The 19,407-nt window shown below is 45.5% G+C and overlaps 1 protein-coding gene across 1 annotated transcript in view; it reads right to left on the bottom strand.

Moving 5' to 3' along the window:
• The window catches only part of LOC120917025 (tetratricopeptide repeat protein 17-like), an 80,842-nt gene that overhangs the window by 49,571 nt on the left and 11,864 nt on the right, over positions 1 to 19,407 (bottom strand). The window contains exons 4-10 of the mRNA XM_040328013.1: positions 18,109 to 18,220; positions 12,373 to 12,504; positions 7,348 to 7,457; positions 4,667 to 4,832; positions 4,346 to 4,485; positions 3,017 to 3,177; positions 1,373 to 1,485 (exon numbers count right to left, since the gene is read on the bottom strand). Coding sequence (XP_040183947.1) covers positions 1,373 to 1,485; positions 3,017 to 3,177; positions 4,346 to 4,485; positions 4,667 to 4,832; positions 7,348 to 7,457; positions 12,373 to 12,504; positions 18,109 to 18,220 — 934 coding nt within the window. The remainder of the gene's footprint in view (positions 1 to 1,372; positions 1,486 to 3,016; positions 3,178 to 4,345; positions 4,486 to 4,666; positions 4,833 to 7,347; positions 7,458 to 12,372; positions 12,505 to 18,108; positions 18,221 to 19,407) is intronic.

Raw genomic sequence — 19,407 nt, 5'->3', positions numbered from 1 at the left:
TTTATGTACCTGTAACGGAATGACCCGGGACAAACAGAGACTTTGTAAGGATGAGGGGTACTCCTGTACTCACCAAGGAGTCTTATGTCTAGGGTCACCTTATGTCCGATAGGGCCATAGGGTGACTGAGAAATTATATCCCAAATTACAGGACAGGGGACATCATATTGCAGGATCTTGAGAGATTGCAAGTTGTTGGTTAATTGTGACCCAACCAGTCAATAGTGACTCATTTCTATGATTAGCCCTGGCTAGTGAGTTGTTAATTGAGTCAGGCGTCTGGAAGACCTTTCATTGTGTGATAACACTGCTTAAAGCCTATTGATGCTCAGAGGTGTGAATACCTTTCTGCCAAGCTGTATGCGGAGACAGAACGTCTGTCTAGGGATGTGGATTGAGAAGAGATCATTGTGTGATGGTGTTTTGTTTGAGTTCTGTTAATGAAGGAATGTGCAGCGATTAGGTCATGATAATTATAGCCCGGCGCCGAGATGTCTAGAATGTTTAGCAATTAGCCATCTGAAGGTGTATTGAAGCCACCCAGGGTGTGGGTGGAGAGTTTGATTGTTCCTGTGCCTTGAAAACTGTATAAAATCTGAGAGTGAACCATTAAAGTTGTCTTACATTTGAAACCAGAGAACACGGAAGCAAGTCTCGTTATTCTGGGAAATGGGATGCCTGCTGGTTTGTGTGTCAGATGAGCTATCGTAGTTGATGGAAGGTCGTAAACGGTGGTGACCGTTACAGCACCACTAAGAAGGAGCTGGGTAGGCCCCAGGTAAGCTTGCTCTCAATGTATTCACCGCTATACAAGTCCAAGTGACGAAACTTCTCCTCGCTGGCCAGCGGATCTGAATACTAGGAAACTTGTACTTCATACTCCGCGTATTGTCCATTCAAAATTGTTCACCTCCCATGTTGGTTTTAACTTGATCGTTGAAATGTGAGTTTTTTTTTTTTTTTTTGCAGACCTGTGTCTTTACACATCCCTCTAAATCAGGGGTCTTCAAACTTTTCAAAAGGGCCAGTTTATTGTCCTCCAGACTTTAAGAGGGGTGGATTGTGGCCAGCAGGGGCAGAATATGTCACGGGCTCGGCATGAGTGAGAATAAATATGGCCTCAGGGTTGCTGGTCAATAGGAGGAGTAGTGTCCCTATCAGTAGGAGGACTATTATCCCATCATTGGTGTCAGTGGGAGGAATAGTGCCCTAAGGGCTGGATAAAGACTAGCAAAGGGCCACATCTGGCCCCTGGGGGACGCAGTTTGGAGATCCCTGCTCTAGATGAGAGTAATCAATAACAGTGTGTAGAGAAATACAGACAAGACACTGCACTAAAACGGTACCAAGTTTGATCCAATCCCATTCTTACCAAAACATGTTCCACATTTTCAAAGATGTCTCCCCGGTGATAGCGCACAGGCAGATCCCAGGGGCAATGCAGACTGTGCTTCTGACTGCTCATCTGACAAATCTGATGGTTCCCTGTGGAAAAAAAAAAAGGAAAAAATAAAAAATATACCAGTAGCCATGGCGTATACAATAAATAAAAAAAAAACCTGAAAACAAAGCTCATAAAATAGCAATACAGGATGGGGGGATGCGCTCTACGACAAGTTAATAAACTGTTCTGAATATTTTTATGAGCTTTGTTTTGACGTTATGACGTCACGCCCGGTACCCGGAAGTAAACAAAGCCGCAATCGCGGCTGTCGGCATGTGATCGTGATTTTTTTTCCCCACCGATTTCATGCTTGTAAGCCTGGAGGAGAGATGTGGGGTCTTAGGCTCCATTCACATCTAGGCGTTTTTACGCCAGACGCCCGACGCTCGTGCCGCTGGAGGGGAGATTGCACATTGGTGTCTATGGAGAAGGTTCACATCTCACGCCGAACGCCTGAAAAAAGTTCCGGACCCTTTTTTTTCAGGCGGCATTGGCGTTCGGCCATAGACAACAATGTGTTGTCAAAAAAAAAAAAAAAAAAAAGACCCGTTTTGTCGCGGCAAATCGCGGGTTAAATACGCCGCAATTTGTAGCGGCAAAATACGCCGCGTTAGTGTGAATGCGGCCTAATTGACCCCACATCTCTCCATAAAGAGGACCTGTCACACTGATTCCTATTACAAGGGATATCTTAACTGCATATTTACGCTGGCCGCTAGGGGCGTGTACGCCGATTTACGCCTAGAATATGTAAATCAGCTAGATACGCCTATTCACGAACGTACGCCCGGCCGTTGCAGTAAAGATACGCCGTTTACGCAAGGGGTTTTCAGGCGTAAAGATAAACCACCAAAAACATGGCGCAGCCAATTTTAAGTACGGACGTCGGAACCGCGTCGAGTTTTTCAAATTTTACGTCGTTTGCGTAACTCGTCCGTGAATAGGGCTGGCCGTAATTTACGTTCACGTCGAAAGCATGACGATTTGCCGACGTCATTTGGAGCATGCGCACTGGGATACGTCCACGGACGGCGCATGCGCCGTTCGTTCGAAACTTGATTTACGTGGGGTCACAGTTAATATGCATAAAAGACGCCCACAGCTTCAACATTTGAATTAGGCGGGCTTACGCCGGCCCGAATACGCTACGGCGGCAAAATCTTTGAAAAAACCAAACTCGCCTCTCAAAGTTACGGCGGCGTAGCGTATAGGAGATACGCTACGCCCGCCTAAAGGTACGTGAATCTACCCCTATGTCTGGCACTAGGTCTGCTTTAAACTATTTCACTTGATAAGAGTTCCATTTCATGAAGAACTACTGCCACTAGCTTTGTTCTTCATAACCAAGCTTGTTAGACTGGACGTGAAACATGTGGCCTTGTTCAAACGCACTTAAAGGCGTACCTTCCCGACTTGCTAAGCACATTTAGGGACAAAGGGATATATTGTAATAGTGCCAAAGTGCTGAATAAACACCATTGTTCATAAAGCCATTCATTGCACCGTTACGTTCTGCTCTGAGCATTGGTTGCAATGTCTGCTCTACAACACAATCAGACGTTCTGGAATTACCTAGCTGAGCCTCTTTGGCCATCTGCGTCTCATGGATGATGTTTCTAAGGATCTGCTCCTCCTGGATCAGTTTATGCTTCTCCAGAACCTCCTGCTGTCTCAGGTAATGGTCGTGCTGCTTCTGATATTCCTTCAGTTCATTCAGAGTCCTCTGCAGAGACCTAGGAACAGAGCAAGGAATGACCAGTTCAGGGGTGAAAACAAATAGCTTTGGGTTAGCCTAGAGAAGTGGCCAAGCTGGATATGCTATATATAAAAAAAAAAAAAAAAAAAAAAAAAAAACACACACCACACACAAATACCAATATTGTATCCAGTAGACAGACCTACCTTAAAAGCAGATGGGGACTATATTCTTCCCTACCACCCAACCTTCCCCATATCTGATAAACAATGGACCCACTCTCAATTTGTCTATTCAATAACACCCTACTGTCTTTCCTTCTTCCACTTTCTTCTCCTTTTGCCTAGCCCCTTTAGGCCAGGTTCATCCCTAGGCGAATTTAATGCGCGTTTCTCCGCATTCAATTCGCATAGCAGGAAAATGTGACTGGCTCTCTATGGAGCCGATTCACATATCTCCGCAGCTGGTCCGGTGCGGTGTGCCGGAAAAACGCGTGCTTTTTTCGTGCATTTTAGGTTCGATTTCAGCCCAAAATTCGGGCTGAAATTCGGACCTGAATCGTTGAACCAGCAGGCACCGGACCCCTGCTGTGCGCCGCATGCGGGGACGGTGTGAACCCGGCCTTATGGTTTAGTTGCCCTTTAATGCTACAGACACCCACAGATGTCTCTAGCTTACTCAGCTGTATTGCTCTTCACATACTGGGACAAAAACTGGGGTGAATGTTATGGGATCTAATGGACACTTTTAAACTAAAAACGTAATTAAATTCCTTTTATATTTTTGCCACATTTGGCTTGGGTTTTAGGGAGCGGTCTCCAAACTGGGGCCCTTTGCTTGCCTTTATCCAATCCTTGGGATACTATTCCATCTACCGACACCAACAATGGAGCATTTTCTACTCCCACTGGGCGCCAAGACGCCCTCTACTCCCCACTGGGCGCCAAGACGCCCTCTACTCCCCACTGGGCGCCAAGACGCCCTCTACTCCCCACTGGGCGCCAAGACGCCCTCTACTCCCCACTGGGCGCCAAGACGCCCTCTACTCCCCACTGGGCGCCAAGACGCCCTCTACTCCCCACTGGGCGCCAAGACGCCCTCTACTCCCACCAGTTTAGCGCCCCTAAAGTCTAAAGAACAGTAAACTAGCCTTTTGTTTAGAAACCGCTGGTTTAGATGAACCTCAGCAGAAAGCAGACACTCACCTATGTTGGGCCTCCAACTTTTGCTCCAGTTTTTGTTGGCACAAAACAGCCTTCCTCCTTTTATCGGCCTCGTAGAAGAAAGGTCGCGATTCCAGTACACGGTCATAGCACAGGACTGAGTGATTATATTCCCCCAACATCTACAACACCACAAGCAGAAAAGAAAGCATTTGGGTACAAAGTTCATTTGCTTAGAACTACTACAAACATTTGGATGAATAAAAAGGTCACATTCACATAGCAAACGTGCATCTTTACATTCCTAGTGGTGACACAGAATACCATATTAATCAAACACAGATTCATCCCCATTACACTTACTGCATATATGTTTCCAAGAGTGTAGTGGCTGACCAGGGAGTCCGTGGACACATCAAGCCCAGGAGATACATCAAGTGCAGTGTGTACAAGGATAGCAGCATCAGCCGAGTAATGTGCACGGTGCAAAACATTCGCCATGTTCAGTAGTGCAATGTCCTTATTATGTCTGCAAAGAGAAGACAGACCACTTTAACAGAATACTAGGGGTATACTATAGGCCGCATGGGCACTGTCAGGTGAAAATTAAGGAGTTCATATTATATGATTTAGAAGTACAATTAGGAAGGAGGTATATTACACATTACAAACTCCACACTTCTTGCATGAGCAAAAACTCTTACATTTCCTGAAAGAACATCGTCCTTTTTGGTCCTAAAATATGTGGGCCGTACTGTCTGTAGATTACAGACCAGGCTGAATGAACACATTGCTAATATACATAAGGGATTTCCCAAACACAGTGTCTGTAAGCATTATGCTTTATGTCACAATAAAAGCCCTGAAGGCACTCTATTCATCGGTATAGATAAATGTATCCCCAGTTAGCGGGCTAACCATGCGAGCAGGGAAATCTCCAGGTTAGAGACTTGGTGGAGCTATACATTGAAAACATATGTTCCCTTTGGTCTTAATATAGAATGGGATGTACATTTCTTCATCAATAACCATTCGATTTTACAGTCCTTTGTGCAGCTATTTTCCTCCTTTGAAATACTGGTGAATTTGTGAATTATTTATACAGCTTATACGTTTATATTGAACTTTTTAATCATGGTCTCATCTATTTTATGAATTTATGTGATTTACATTCAAACCACAAGATAGCGCTGATTTAATTACGTGTCAATTATATAAAGACATACCGGTATAGATTTTGTATTTCTATTTGCTTAGAATATTTTGTATTAAATGTTACCATCCATCAATTGTGGTCCTTTTGGATACGTATTTATATTACTTATATGTATATATGGTCGTGGGTTTGCTGCTTCGTGCTGCGTCGCATCATTTCCAGTCCATGACTTCCGTGTAATTTTTTGGGTCTGGACGTGCGTGTCAAAGCTGGCATTTGGAGGGCAACTAGTTGAATAGGAAGTTGCTCTTCCACTTTCCTAGTATAAAAACGCGCATTGACTGTTGCTGGCAATGCCCCTGACTAGTGGTGCAACGGAGCGTGACTGATCCGTGATCCGAACGGGTTGACCTGTTCGGATCGGCACAGAATGCGATCCGCGGAGCGCACCGCCGCCGCGGCCTTAGGCCATCTTGGTACACCCGGCGGTGGTGCGCGCTGACGTCATCACCCCTCCCTCTGCTCGTGGATCTTCTATTCTGCAAGAGCGCGTAGTGCAACAAGTACAGTGAGTTGGACGTTGGGCTGGCTATTATATTACAGTGATTATACTAGTGGGGGCAATATAAAACTGGCTATATTATTACAGTGTTTACTAGTGTGGGGGCAATGTTGGACTGGAACAGTGATGGTGATGATGAGTGGGGGATAATGGTGGGCATTACAGTGCAAGTACAGTGAATTGTATGTTGGACTGGCTATTATATTACAGCGTTTACTAGTGTGGGGGCAATGTTAGACTGGAACAGTGATGGTGATAACGAGTGGGGGGCAATGGTGGACTGGAACAGTGATGGTGATAACGAGTGGGGGGCAATGGTGGACTGGAACAGTGATGAGTGGGGGCAATGGTGGATGACTGGATGTTACAGTGAGGTGGGGGCAATGGTGGATGTTACAGTGAGGTGGGGGCAATGGTGGATGTTACAGTGAGGTGGGGGCAATGGTGGATGACTGGATGTTACAGTGAGGTGGGGGCAATGGTGGATGTTACAGTGAGGTGGGGGCAATGGTGGATGTTACAGTGAGGTGGGGGCAATGGTGGATGTTACAGTGAGGTGGGGGCAATGGTGGATGTTACAGTGATGAGTGGGGGCAATGGTGGATGACTGGATGTTACAGTGATGAGTGGGGGCAATGGTGGATGACTGGATGTTACAGTGATGAGTGGGGGCAATGGTGGATGACTGGATGTTACAGTGATGAGTGGGGGCAATGGTGGATGTTACAGTGAGGTGGGGGCAATGGTGGATGTTACAGTGAGGTGGGGGCAATGGTGGATGTATTACAGTGGGGGAGATGACGTGGATATTACAGTGGGGGAGAATTTTTTTTTTTTGCCGATCTGAAAAATGATCAGATCTGTGACTCCTGATCCGAGGAACGATCTGAACCGTGAGTTTTTTGATCCGTTGCACCCCTACCCCTGACGACATCTTTTAATGCCGAAAAAAATCTGAATGAACTGCGGCCATCTTGTTGGTTTGAAACTTTTACCATTACATGCTGAAGCTTCTTGGAATAATGCAAGTGTATTTAACTTTTAATAAATGTGTCGCTGTGTACTTTTAGTCACCAATGGTCTTGGCTATACTCTCTTGTCAAAGAGAAACTTTTTTTTTTTTTTAAACCTCTGAAAGTTGAATGAAAAACACTATCAACATTTGTGAACTGCATTTGTAGCGGTAGGAGTTAAATCATATTGAGCTGAAGAAACGGTTTTGATAAACTGGAAAGTTATAATCGGTGCCAGGACAGCAAGATATTTTGAAAGACTCAAAAGATAATTATTACAGGAATAAAAAAAAATTGGAAATGAATACCTCACCTAGAAGAAAAGTGCAAAGCTCGCATGGCACATTCCACCACGTGATGAGGCTCATTCTTTATTCTCCAATAGAATGATGCCATGTTATACAGCACCCAGGAAGTTGTATTCTGCAAAACAAACAGCTCTGTTCAGTTAAACGCCAGTAATACGAAAATCTGGGAGTTTTGGTTATTTATAAAGTTGTTTTCTTGGGAGGTATACATCACAGGACAAAGGGCTCTTCAAAATTCATGAGCACTTGGGTTAACGCTGCCACATTCGGGTGAAAGGACACTGGCCAATAAAAAAAAAAAAAAAACACGTCAGGAAGTCCCCTCAAGTAATGAGCAACACAGCCAAGAGGGGGAAGAATCCTTGGCCCAGATTCACATACAAACGCCTATCTTTAGGCGGGCGTAGCGTATCTCAGATACACTACGCCGCCGTAACTTAGAGCGCCATGTCCTGTATTCAGAAACAACTTGCGCTCAAAGTTACGGCGGCGTAGTGTATCTGACACGGCGTAAGCCCGCCTAATTCAAACTAGTCTGTTAGGGGGCGTGTTGTATGTAAATGTGTTGTGACCCCGCGTAAATGACGCTTTTTTCGAACGGCCCATGCTCAGTATCACATTGAATTTTCAAATTAAAATTACGCCTGCTCAATGCCTAGTCGACGTGAACGTAACTTACGTCCAGCCCCATTCACGGACGACTTACACAAACGGCGTAAAATACAACGCTGTTCGTACGTTTCCGTACGTCCATACCTAACATGACTTACCCCAGCTTTATGAGGGGTAACTTTACGCCGGCGGCGTATGTCTTACGTAAACGACGTATTTTGATAGGCCGGGCGCACATACCTTCGTGAATCGGCGTATCTAGCTAATTAGCATATTCAATGCGGAAATATACGGAAGCGCCACCTAGCGGCCAGCGTAAATATGCATCCTAAGATACAGCGGCGTAGGAGACTTACGCCACTCGTATCTAGGCAACTGTGAGGCGTATCCGATTCTATGAATCAGGCGCCGAGTTGCGACGGCCCGCACTCAGAGTTACGACGGCGTATCTGGAGATACGCCGTCGTAACTCCTTTGTGAATCCGGGCCCCTGTGTCCAGTGATAAACTTCAAGAAAAAGATTTACAGGTAAACCAAAAGCGGCAGTTCCCTAATTGCACATCGAGTCTAAAAAGTTTTTTTCCATATTCATCACCATTTGGAATACCCAACAGCCCCGGACATGGGTGGGCAACAAGGTGAACCTGTCCAAACTGAAAAACAGAATTGAAGAGAACGCCATTTACAAGGTCGCCTGAAAGACCTTTCGACCATAAATGGTGTCTGCAGAGGCATGCACATTAGCCTGGTAGAAATTAGGAAACGGGTTAAAGTAGAAGTAACAAATGACAATAACTTAATAAGTGAATATACTGGTCAGTAATTATATCAAAAGGTGATACATTAATATAAAAAATACATGTGAACATCAATGAACAGTGGCAAATGATTTGTCATCTAATGTAGAGTCCACCATAAAGGAAAGAAAGTTCATAATAAATAGTTTTCCCAAGTGAAAAGGTCAACGAAGCATCCCAGGAAAAAGGTGATGAGAAAGCACTTCCGTCACATCATTTCCAGTCCATGACTTCCGTGTAATTCTTTAGGTCTGGACGCGCGCGTCAAAGCTGGTATTTGGAGTGCAACTAGTTGAATAGGAAGTTGCTCTTCCACTTTCCTAGTATAAAAACGTGCATTGACTGTTGCTGGTTTCGTCTCGAGCCCGTGACCACTTCCCCTTCGAGACGAAACGTAGGGAGGCGACGTTCTGACATTACTGCGCATTGTGATCCGACCCGGAAGATACAGGCGTTTTGTTTTAGAGCTGGCCGGCTTAATTTACTGGATGCGTTTATTCATTGACCTGATGCAAGTGCAATTCCTTTTATTATACATTAAACTCGAGGATTTTACACTATGCGAGTCCCCTCTTCCTTTCTATATACATCCCGTGTTGGCATATCGATTGAGACCATCCACCTTCTGATCATCTCGAGCTGGATAATCCTCTCTAAGATATCATCGTTTCATGCTGTATCCGATCTCCTATAATTTAGAGATCATTCAAATTCGGTAAGAGGCAGTGTGTGATCTTGGTCACCTTTTTCCTGGGATGCTTTGTTGACCTTTTCACTTGGGAAACTATTTATTATGAACTTTCTTTCCTTTATGGTGGACTCTACATTGGATGACGAATCATTTGCCACTGTTCATTGATGTTCACATGTATTTTTTATATTAATGTATCACCTTTGATATAATTACTGACCAGTATATTCACTTTTAAGTTATTATCATTTGTTGCCTTTTCTTGGGGTCTGCTGTTTTCAGCACAAAGCACCAATTATGCTATATTAGTGCGACTTTTCTCTCTGTTTACAACTTGTTTGGTGTAGTATAACACTTTTTGGTTGCAGCTTTTTCCACTTTTGATTTTCAAACGAGCGCAGTATATTTTTTCTTAAAGTAGATTACTTCTACTTTAATAAGAAAAAATATACTGCGCTCGTTTGAAAATCAAAAGTGGAAAAAGCTGCAACCAAAAAGTGTTATACTACACCAAACAAGTTGTAAACAGAGAGAAAAGTCGCACTAATATAGCATAATTGGTGCTTTGTGCTGAAAACAGCAGACCAAGAAAAGGCAACAAAGGCCATTTACCAGTTTCAAAAAACTGTTTCATTTCTGGCACATTCCGGAAAGGTAACACTCCCATTGGTTAGGGGTGCGACGGATCAAAAAACTCACGGATCAGATCGATCCTCGGATCAGGAGTCACGGATCGGATCATTTTCGGATCAGAAAAAAAAAAAAAAGACAAATCTTGTTACACCCACCAGAGTTTTATATTTCATAGTTATTTTCAACACAAAATGGAGTTTATATGCTTAAATACAGTGTTTGGAAATCCGACGGACTGTTTACATGTTACATTTTAAAAGCAGCAGCAAACCTGCTGACCTTACATGCTTGCTAATGTGACAGAACACCTCTGATTTTCACATTTAACTAAATGTGAAAATCAGAGGTGTTCTGTCACATTATCAATCATGTAAGGTTTGCTGCTGTTTTTAAATCTCAACAGTCCGTTGGATTTTTAAATACTGTATTTATGCACATAAGCTCAGTTTTGTGTTGAAAATAACTATAAAAAATATATGATCGGACACACAGCAGGACACAGCAGGGCTTCACCTGTCAGTGATTATTGTGGGGTATGATGGTGTCCCCATAGTGTGTGTGATGACAGGGGACACAGTGTGGAGGGGAGGAATGTGTCATATACTCGCAATGTATTAACTACCGTATGTGTTCTGCTCTCGTCCTCGTCCAGTGCTGGTGATGCCGAAGAGCATCCTCCCCCGTCCCCCGTCCAGGAACACAATAACAAACACTCGGCCTTCCTTCCCCCCCGGGCTCCGCAGCACTCCTTCTCCCTTCACACATGGCTCCGGCCAAAACACTAACACACGCTGCCTGCTTGTAACGCGCCCGCTGATTGGTTTGGAGGCAGGGCAACTCTGGGTCGTCGCTTCTGTTCTGCATCCTGATTGGCCGAGTGCTAGCGCCTCCTCCTTTCTTGTCAGTCAGTGTACTGCAGTGAGAGGAGGCTGAGGGAGCTCGCAATGTACGGATCATACGGATCACATGTGTGCCGATCCGAATAGGTTGATCCGTGCGGATCACGGATCAATGACGATCCGTTGCACCCCTACCATTGGTTGTGCTCTCAACCAAACTGTCAAACCATCCAATGGCTGGTGTCATCACTGATCACATGTGCAGCATCATGGCAGTTGTAGATTAAATAGAGGCAAAGATGGCAGCTTCCTTGGCTGAAAACAATAGGGGGGTTTACTTATACTTTAAGAGAAGACAAGGTAGCAGGCTTTCAAAACTTGAACTGAAGGCTGCTGCTGAATAGCCCAGGAAACGACACAAACTAGAAGTGGCGATCACCTACTGAGAACACCAGAAGCCACCGGCGAGGTGGATGGAGATGTGTAGTAGTCATTCCTGATCGCCACTGACACCAGGAAGTCCCCAGCCACTGACACCAGGAAGTCCCTCTCCTTCATATCTGGCACAGGTGTGTAGACCCCTGGACAGCAGCCTTTTCAGAGCTGCAAAGAAAATTACCAATTTTTTTATGGCTCTGAAGATACCCTAAAAGGCATAAATGCACAGAGGTGAAAAGCAGAAGAACTCCTGATTGTAACAGACCCAGTCTGACTGCCTGAGTCCAGACAACCCTGAAGGCCAACAGATGTGCCCTTTCTGCACAAGTAGGGGTTGCCCTTCGTTGTGAAGAGGCCTTGCTTTCAGAACTGGAGCTCTTTGGTGTCCAGTTCCTATTCTGCTTACGAAAGGAACTCTTCTTGGATTCCAAAAAGTAGCATGGATTTCTGACCCGTTGCCATCATCTTCTTAAGGGGTGAAAGTGCCTGACTAAGGGGTCCTGTGCATCTCCGAAACGTTGCACTCTCCTCGCGTTGTGATCATGCAATACATTTTCCGTTTGGATGCCATTAATGTCGTTCCATGGTGTGCTGGCAAATATCTTTATCAGGAAGCAGGGGGAGTCGGTACTGCACAGGGTGATTAGGGTGTGCCCAGGCACACCTATTACCTACACTATAATACAGGTTTGCTTTTGGGTTTACTGCTTAATTTCAAGATTGCTACACAAAAAAAAAATCTAGTTGTACAGAGCAGAAGGATGTAACATTCGTTTTATTTTTACAATGTTCCACAATTTAACCACATTACGTACTGCAAGCTGTAAATATAATTTAATGAAAGGTTACCAAAGACCTGGAAAATACATGTCAAGGTCTCCTCCAGGTGTAAAACAAAAAAAAAAAACTTTGAGAAAGGCCGGCCTACACATTGAAGTTCCACATCTTGTTCAGTAACTTTGTGTACACGTCCGGCCGCCTATTCTTTTCTATGGATAAGCAAGCAAAGTGCAGCCTTACCTTCACAAGTGCTTCATATATTCTATGGCCGACATCGTCCACATTTTTTCCCAACTTCTGGGAGAGAGAACTCAATATAGGATCCTCTTTAGGTAGTAAAGGCGATGAAAGGTTCTTCCTTTCTTGAATGCCCTAAAAAGAGTCAGCATGGATTAATGAGACGTCCATATAACAACCAACCCCCACCACCAACCAACCAACCACCACCACCCAACAACAACCAACCAACCACCACCACCCAACAACAACCAACCAACCACCACCACCCAACAACAACCAACCAACCAACCACCACCACCCAACCAACCAACCAACACCACCCAACAACAACCACCCAACAACAACCAACCAACCAACAACCACCACCACCCAACAACAACCAACCACCACCACCCAACAACAACCAACCACCACCACCCAACAACAACCAACCACCACCACCCAACAACAACCAACCACCACCACCCAACAACAACCAACCAACCACCACCACCCAACAACAACCAACCAACCAACCACCACCCAACAACAACCAACCAACCAACCACCACCACCCAACAACAACCAACCAACCAACCACCACCACCCAACAACAACCAACCAACCAACCACCACCACCACCCAACAACAACCAACCAACCAACCACCACCACCCAACAACAACCAACCAACCAACCACCACCACCCAACAACAACCAACCAACCAACCACCACCACCCAACAACAACCAACCAACCAACCACCACCACCCAACAACAACCAACCAACCAACCACCACCACCCAACAACAACCAACCAACCAACCACCACCACCCAACAACAACCAACCAACCAACCACCACCACCCAACAACAACCAACCAACCAACCACCACCACCCAACAACAACCAACCAACCAACCACCACCACCCAACAACAACCAACCAACCAACCACCACCACCCAACAACAACCAACCAACCAACCAACCACCACCACCCAACAACAACCAACCAACCAACCACCACCCAACAACAACCAACCAACCACCACCACCCAACAACAACCAACCAACCAACCACCACCACCCAACAACAACCAACCAACCAACCACCACCACCCAACCAACCAACACCACCCAACAACAACCACCCAACAACAACCCAACAACAACCAACCAACCAACCACCACCACCCAACAACAACCAACCAACCAACCAACCACCACCACCCAACAACAACCAACCACCACCACCCAACAACAACCAACCAACCAACCACCACCACCCAACAACAACCAACCAACCACCACCACCCAACCAACAACCACCACCCAACCAACAACCACCACCCAACCAACAACCACCACCCAACAACAACCACCACCCAACAACAACCACCACCCAACAACAACCAACCAACCAACCACCACCCAACAACAACCAACCACCACCCAACAACAACCAACCAACCACCACCCAACAACAACCAACCAACCACCACCACCCAACAACAACCAACCAACCAACCACCACCACCCAACAACAACCAACCAACCAACCACCACCACCCAACCAACCAACACCACCCAACAACAACCACCCAACAACAACCCAACAACAACCAACCAACCAACCACCACCACCCAACAACAACCAACCAACCACCACCACCCAACAACAACCAACCAACCAACCACCACCACCCAACCAACAACCACCAACCAACCAACCACCACCACCCAACCACCACCAACCAACCAACCACCACCACCCAACCAACAACCACCACCCAACCAACAACCACCACCCAACCAACAACCACCACCCAACCAACAACCACCACCCAACCAACAACCACCACCCAACAACAACCACCACCCAACAACAACCACCACCCAACAACAACCACCACCCAACAACAACCACCACCCAACAACAACCACCACCCAACAACAACCAACCAACCAACCACCACCCAACAACAACCAACCAACCAACCACCACCCAACAACAACCAACCAACCACCACCACCCAACAACAACCAACCAACCACCACCACCACACAACAACCAACCAACCACCACCACCACCCAACAACAACCAACCAACCACCACCACCACCACCCAACAACAACCAACCAACCAACCAACCACCACCACCCAACAACAACCAACCAACCAACCACCACCACCACCCAACAACAACCAACCAACCAACCACCACCACCCAACAACAACCAACCAACCACCACCACCCAACAACAACCAACCAACCAACCACCACCACCAACCAACCAACCAACCACCACCACCCAACAACAACAACCAACCAACCACCACCACCACCCAACAACAACCAACCACCACCCAACAACAACCAACCAACACCCCCCAACACCAACCAACCAACCACCACCCCCCAACAACAACAACCACCACCAACCAACACCACCACCACCCCGTAGCTCAGGCGCGCTGGGAGCAGAAGCACATTACAGGGGGGCGGGGCATACGTGGCATCTTAGGTTACTAGGAGGGTGGTACTCGGAGAGCATTTCTGGGAGTGCATGGTATGATTGTTAGTGGAGCCTAGTAATCAGAACCCGCTACATGCGCTCCACCCCTGGACACAGACAAGGAGGAGGGAGGGGAGCACTTTGGAGCTTCGGCGCCCCCACCTCTGCGACGCCTGGGTGCGGCGCACCCCACGCACCCTGCCTAGGATCGGCCCTGGCATCTCAAGACCCATTCACACTTTGCAAAGCGGAAACTTAATTTTTTTTATTTTTTTGCACATAGGCTTGGGAACACGCTACACGCACCCCAAAGGCTCTAGTGAACAGTGATGGAGAACCTCGTCACCCCAGAAGATGTCTTGGAACTACATTTCCCATGATGCTCATGCAATCTGCAGTGTAGTTGGGCATCATGGGAAATGTAGTTCCAAAACATCTGGGGTGCCAAGGTTCACCGTCACTGCTCTAGAACCTTTCTTTTGGGCGTGGAGCGTGTTTTTTCAGAACGGGGGTTTGCCCCAAAATGCATCCAACAGCATTTGGGGTATCATTAAAAGGAGAAAGATTGCCAAAGCCATTCTGGCCTTTAACTCTACGGATCACAGGGGTGCACGTCGTTCTGCACTCCTGTGTTCCCTTTTCAGCCGTTCCAGGCTCTGGAAAGATCCAAACTTTAACCCCTTCGCGCCCAAGGGTAAAACTAATCTAAAAGCCCAAGCACAATTTTGCAAATTTGACATGCGTCATTAACCACTTAAGACCCGGACCTTAAGTGTCTTAATCGCTTTTGCGATTCGGCACTGCATCGCTTTAACTGACAATTGCGCGGTCGTGGCGACGTGGCTCCCAAACAAAATTGGCGCCCTTTTTTCCCCACAAATAAGAGCTTTCTTTTGGTGGTATTTGATCACCTCTGCGGTTTTTATTTTTTGCGCTATAAACAAAAATAGAGCGACAATTTTGAAAAAAAGAAAAATGCTATATTTTTTACTTTTTGCTATAATAAATATCCCCCCCAAAATATATATAAAGAAAAATGTCCTCAGTTTAGGCCGATAAGTATTCTTCTACATATTTTTGGTAAAAAAAATTAAAAAAAATGGCAATAAGCGCTTATCGATTGGTTTGCGCAAAATGTATAGCGTTTACAAAATAGGGGATAGTTTTATTGCATTTTTATCATTTTTTTTTTTTTTTTTTTTACTACTAATGGAGGCGATCAGCATTTTTTTTCGTGACTGCGACGTTATGGCGGACACATCGGACAATTTTGACACATTTTTGGGACCATTGTAATTTTCACAGCAAAAAATGCATGGTTTACTGTTAAAATGACAATTGCAGTTTGGGAGTTAACCACAAGGGGGCGCTGAAGGGGTTAAGTGTGACCTCATCTGTGTTTCTAACTGTAGGGGGGCGGGGCTGGACGTGTGACGTCATTGATCGCTTTTCCCTATAAAAGGGAACACATGATCGATGACAGCGCCACAGTGAAGAACGGGGAAAGGTGTGTTTACACACAGCTCTCCCCGTTCTTCAGCTCCGGGGACCGATCGCGGGACTCCAGCGGCGATCAGGTCCTGCGGCTGCGGAGCTTCGGACCGGGCCACGCACTTAAAGAGGACGTACCTGTACGTGCTTGTGCCCAGCCGTGCCATTCTGCCGACGTATATCTGCAGGAGGCGGTCCTTAAGTGGTTAAAACTCTACATATCGTGACAACTACAGGTGGATTATACTGTGTTTTTTTTCCCAGCGGATAAATTGGGCTTTCATTTGGTGGGAAATGTTAAGGATATCTCCTATTTTTTTTTATAAAAAAATTAAAGAAAGGTGTAGGTATGTATATATATATTTAGAATATTAATAATGGATCCTGACCCAAATACTGACCTAAATCAAACCTTGATCTAGATCCCCCCCCCCCCCCCTTCTCTGCAAGGTGAGAGGGAGATACCAAGTATCTCTCGCCTCCATTCACAGAAACAGAAAACGCGGGGCGGGCTTCACAGAGATTGATCACTGCGATAGTAAATTATTATTCATTTAAATTCATTTATTTTCTTTTTTTAATTGAATTTATTATTATACATATGTCAAATTGATCAATGAATTATCAAAAATAGGAAAGCACACACAAACCACACAAAACAAACACAACCACACACACAACCACAACACAACACCACACACAAACACAACAACACACAACACCACACACACACACAACCACACACAACCACCTCTCGGACTAAGATAGCTTGGCATATAATAAACAAAACATAATAGACAAATACATTTTACACATCGTGTTGTTCTCCAGTAATACCAATGGTTACACTATGGAAGCTTCCTCTATACAGCGTCAAATTATCTTTCTTTTACGCACTAATTTCTTCTCTTCTACTCCTCGCTCCTCTACTGTGATAGCAAATAGAGGCTATCACAGCGATCAGGTGACCCGGAATCAGGAGTTCTGGGTTCCCGATCGTTAGTACTCTTCATGAGACCCCAGTCTCTGTGCGGGCGTGATTCCAGCACATAAAAGGGAGATACGCAACTATGTGGCCCTACAGGGAAAAAAAAAAAAGCCTAGTCTAGTGGGGCCGCATATTTGGTCAGTGTGAAGGGGTTAATGTCAGGAGCCACAAAAGGTGTCTGAACCGGAAGCAGACTCCGCCTCCATCGAGCTGCAGAGAGGTTGGGTCAGCCCCTCCCTTTCCCTCTACAGCCCGATTCTTCAATGACCGCTGGAGGGGCAGAGCAGAAAGCCAAAGACTGACAGTCACTGCTAGGAGGGGAGCACTGACTGATCAGCTGTCTTTGATCGCTCAGTTCTCACAGCAGAGCTGGCAGGGGACAGGTGCATAGGATCAATGCTGCATCTACCGAGGAGAGTATAAAGTGTCCCTCCCCCCCTTTATTTAAACCCCATACTACTCTTTTAATGATTATTTGAACCACAAGTAAGATGTGCACGTTTCGTCAGACGTTTAGGAACGATCTACACGTTTCGTCAGACGTTTAGGAACGATCTACACGTTTCGTCAGACGTTTAGGAACGATCTACACGTTTCGTCAGACGTTTAGGAACGATCTACACGTTTCGTCAGACGTTTAGGAACGATCTACACGTTTCGTCAGACGTTTAGGAACGATCTACACGTTTCGTCAGACGTTTAGGAACGATCTACACGTTTCGTCAGATGTTCAGGAGAGATCTACAACAAATGTGCATACCCTCAGGTGCTGAAAGGCGTGGATGCTGAATGGAAGCTCTGTGATACTGGTGCAATCTGGTTGATCCAGATCGGGAGGTAAATGACTATGTACATCCACATAATCTTCTGGGCTGCAAATAAAAAACACAAAGTGATTATTATCAGTTCTCATAAATTCTCAGGATATCTATACAGAAAATCATTTTGCCGACAACCAATAAGATAAAATGGTATCGTGTATCAAATTTTAAAGCGGAACTTAACTCAATCAACATATTTTAATCCCCATGCTGCTAGCATTAGTAAATAGACAAGAAGGTATATTTTATTTTCTTGTTTTTTTATTTATTCATTTTTTTACACATCTTCAGTTACTTCTTGGTTTCCAGACCGAGCCAAATAATGTCATAGGAAATTCAGGAGTCTTCTAAGCTAAGCACACCCTCTCCTACATGGCGATTGATGCTGGAGCTACCACAGGAGGACATTACCACCCACTTCAGCCCCGGACCATTTGGCTGGCCAAAGACCAGGTCACTTTTTGCGATTCGGCACTGCGTTGCTTTAACCAACTATTGCGCGGTCGTGCAACGTGGCTCCCAAACAAAATTTACGTCCTTTCCCCCCCACCCCCACAAATAGAGCTTTATTTTGGTGGTATTTGATCACCTCTGCGGTTTTAATTTTTTGCGCTAAAAACAAAAATAGGAGCGACAATTAAAAAAAAAAAAAAAGCAATATTTTTTTGCTATAATTATCCCCCCCCCCCAATAAATAAATAAATCCACAATAAGCGTATATTGATTGGTTTGCGCAAAAGTTATAGCGTCTACAAAATAGGGGATAGTTATGTCATTTTTATTAATACATTTTTTTTTTACACTAGTAATGGCGGCGATCAGCGATTTTTATCGTGACTGCGACATTATGGTGGACACAGCGGACACTTGACGCCATTTTGGGACCATTGTCATTGATACAGCGATCATTAGTTATGCACCGATTACTGTAAAAATGACACTGGCAGGGAAGGGGTTAACCAGTAGGGGACTCTGAAGGGGTGAAGTGTGTCTTAGGGATGTGTTCTAACTGTAGGGGGGGATGGGCTACGTGTGACATGACACTGATCACCGCTCCCGATTACAGGGAGCGGTGATCAGTGTCCTGTCACTAGGAAGACTGGGGAAATGCCTTGTTTACATCAGCATTTCCCCGTTCTTCCTCTCCGTGAGACGGTCGCAGGTATCCCCGTGGTCGGACTCACGAAGCGTGCTCGCAATGCCGCCTCTTAAAAGGGGATGTACCTGTACGCCCATTT

Source organism: Rana temporaria, chromosome 11 (assembly GCF_905171775.1).
Source record: "Rana temporaria chromosome 11, aRanTem1.1, whole genome shotgun sequence".
Classification (NCBI taxonomy): Eukaryota; Metazoa; Chordata; class Amphibia; order Anura; family Ranidae; genus Rana; species Rana temporaria.
The sequence above is the reverse complement of the archived record's forward strand: the minus strand, read 5'-3'. Positions and strand labels throughout refer to the sequence as shown.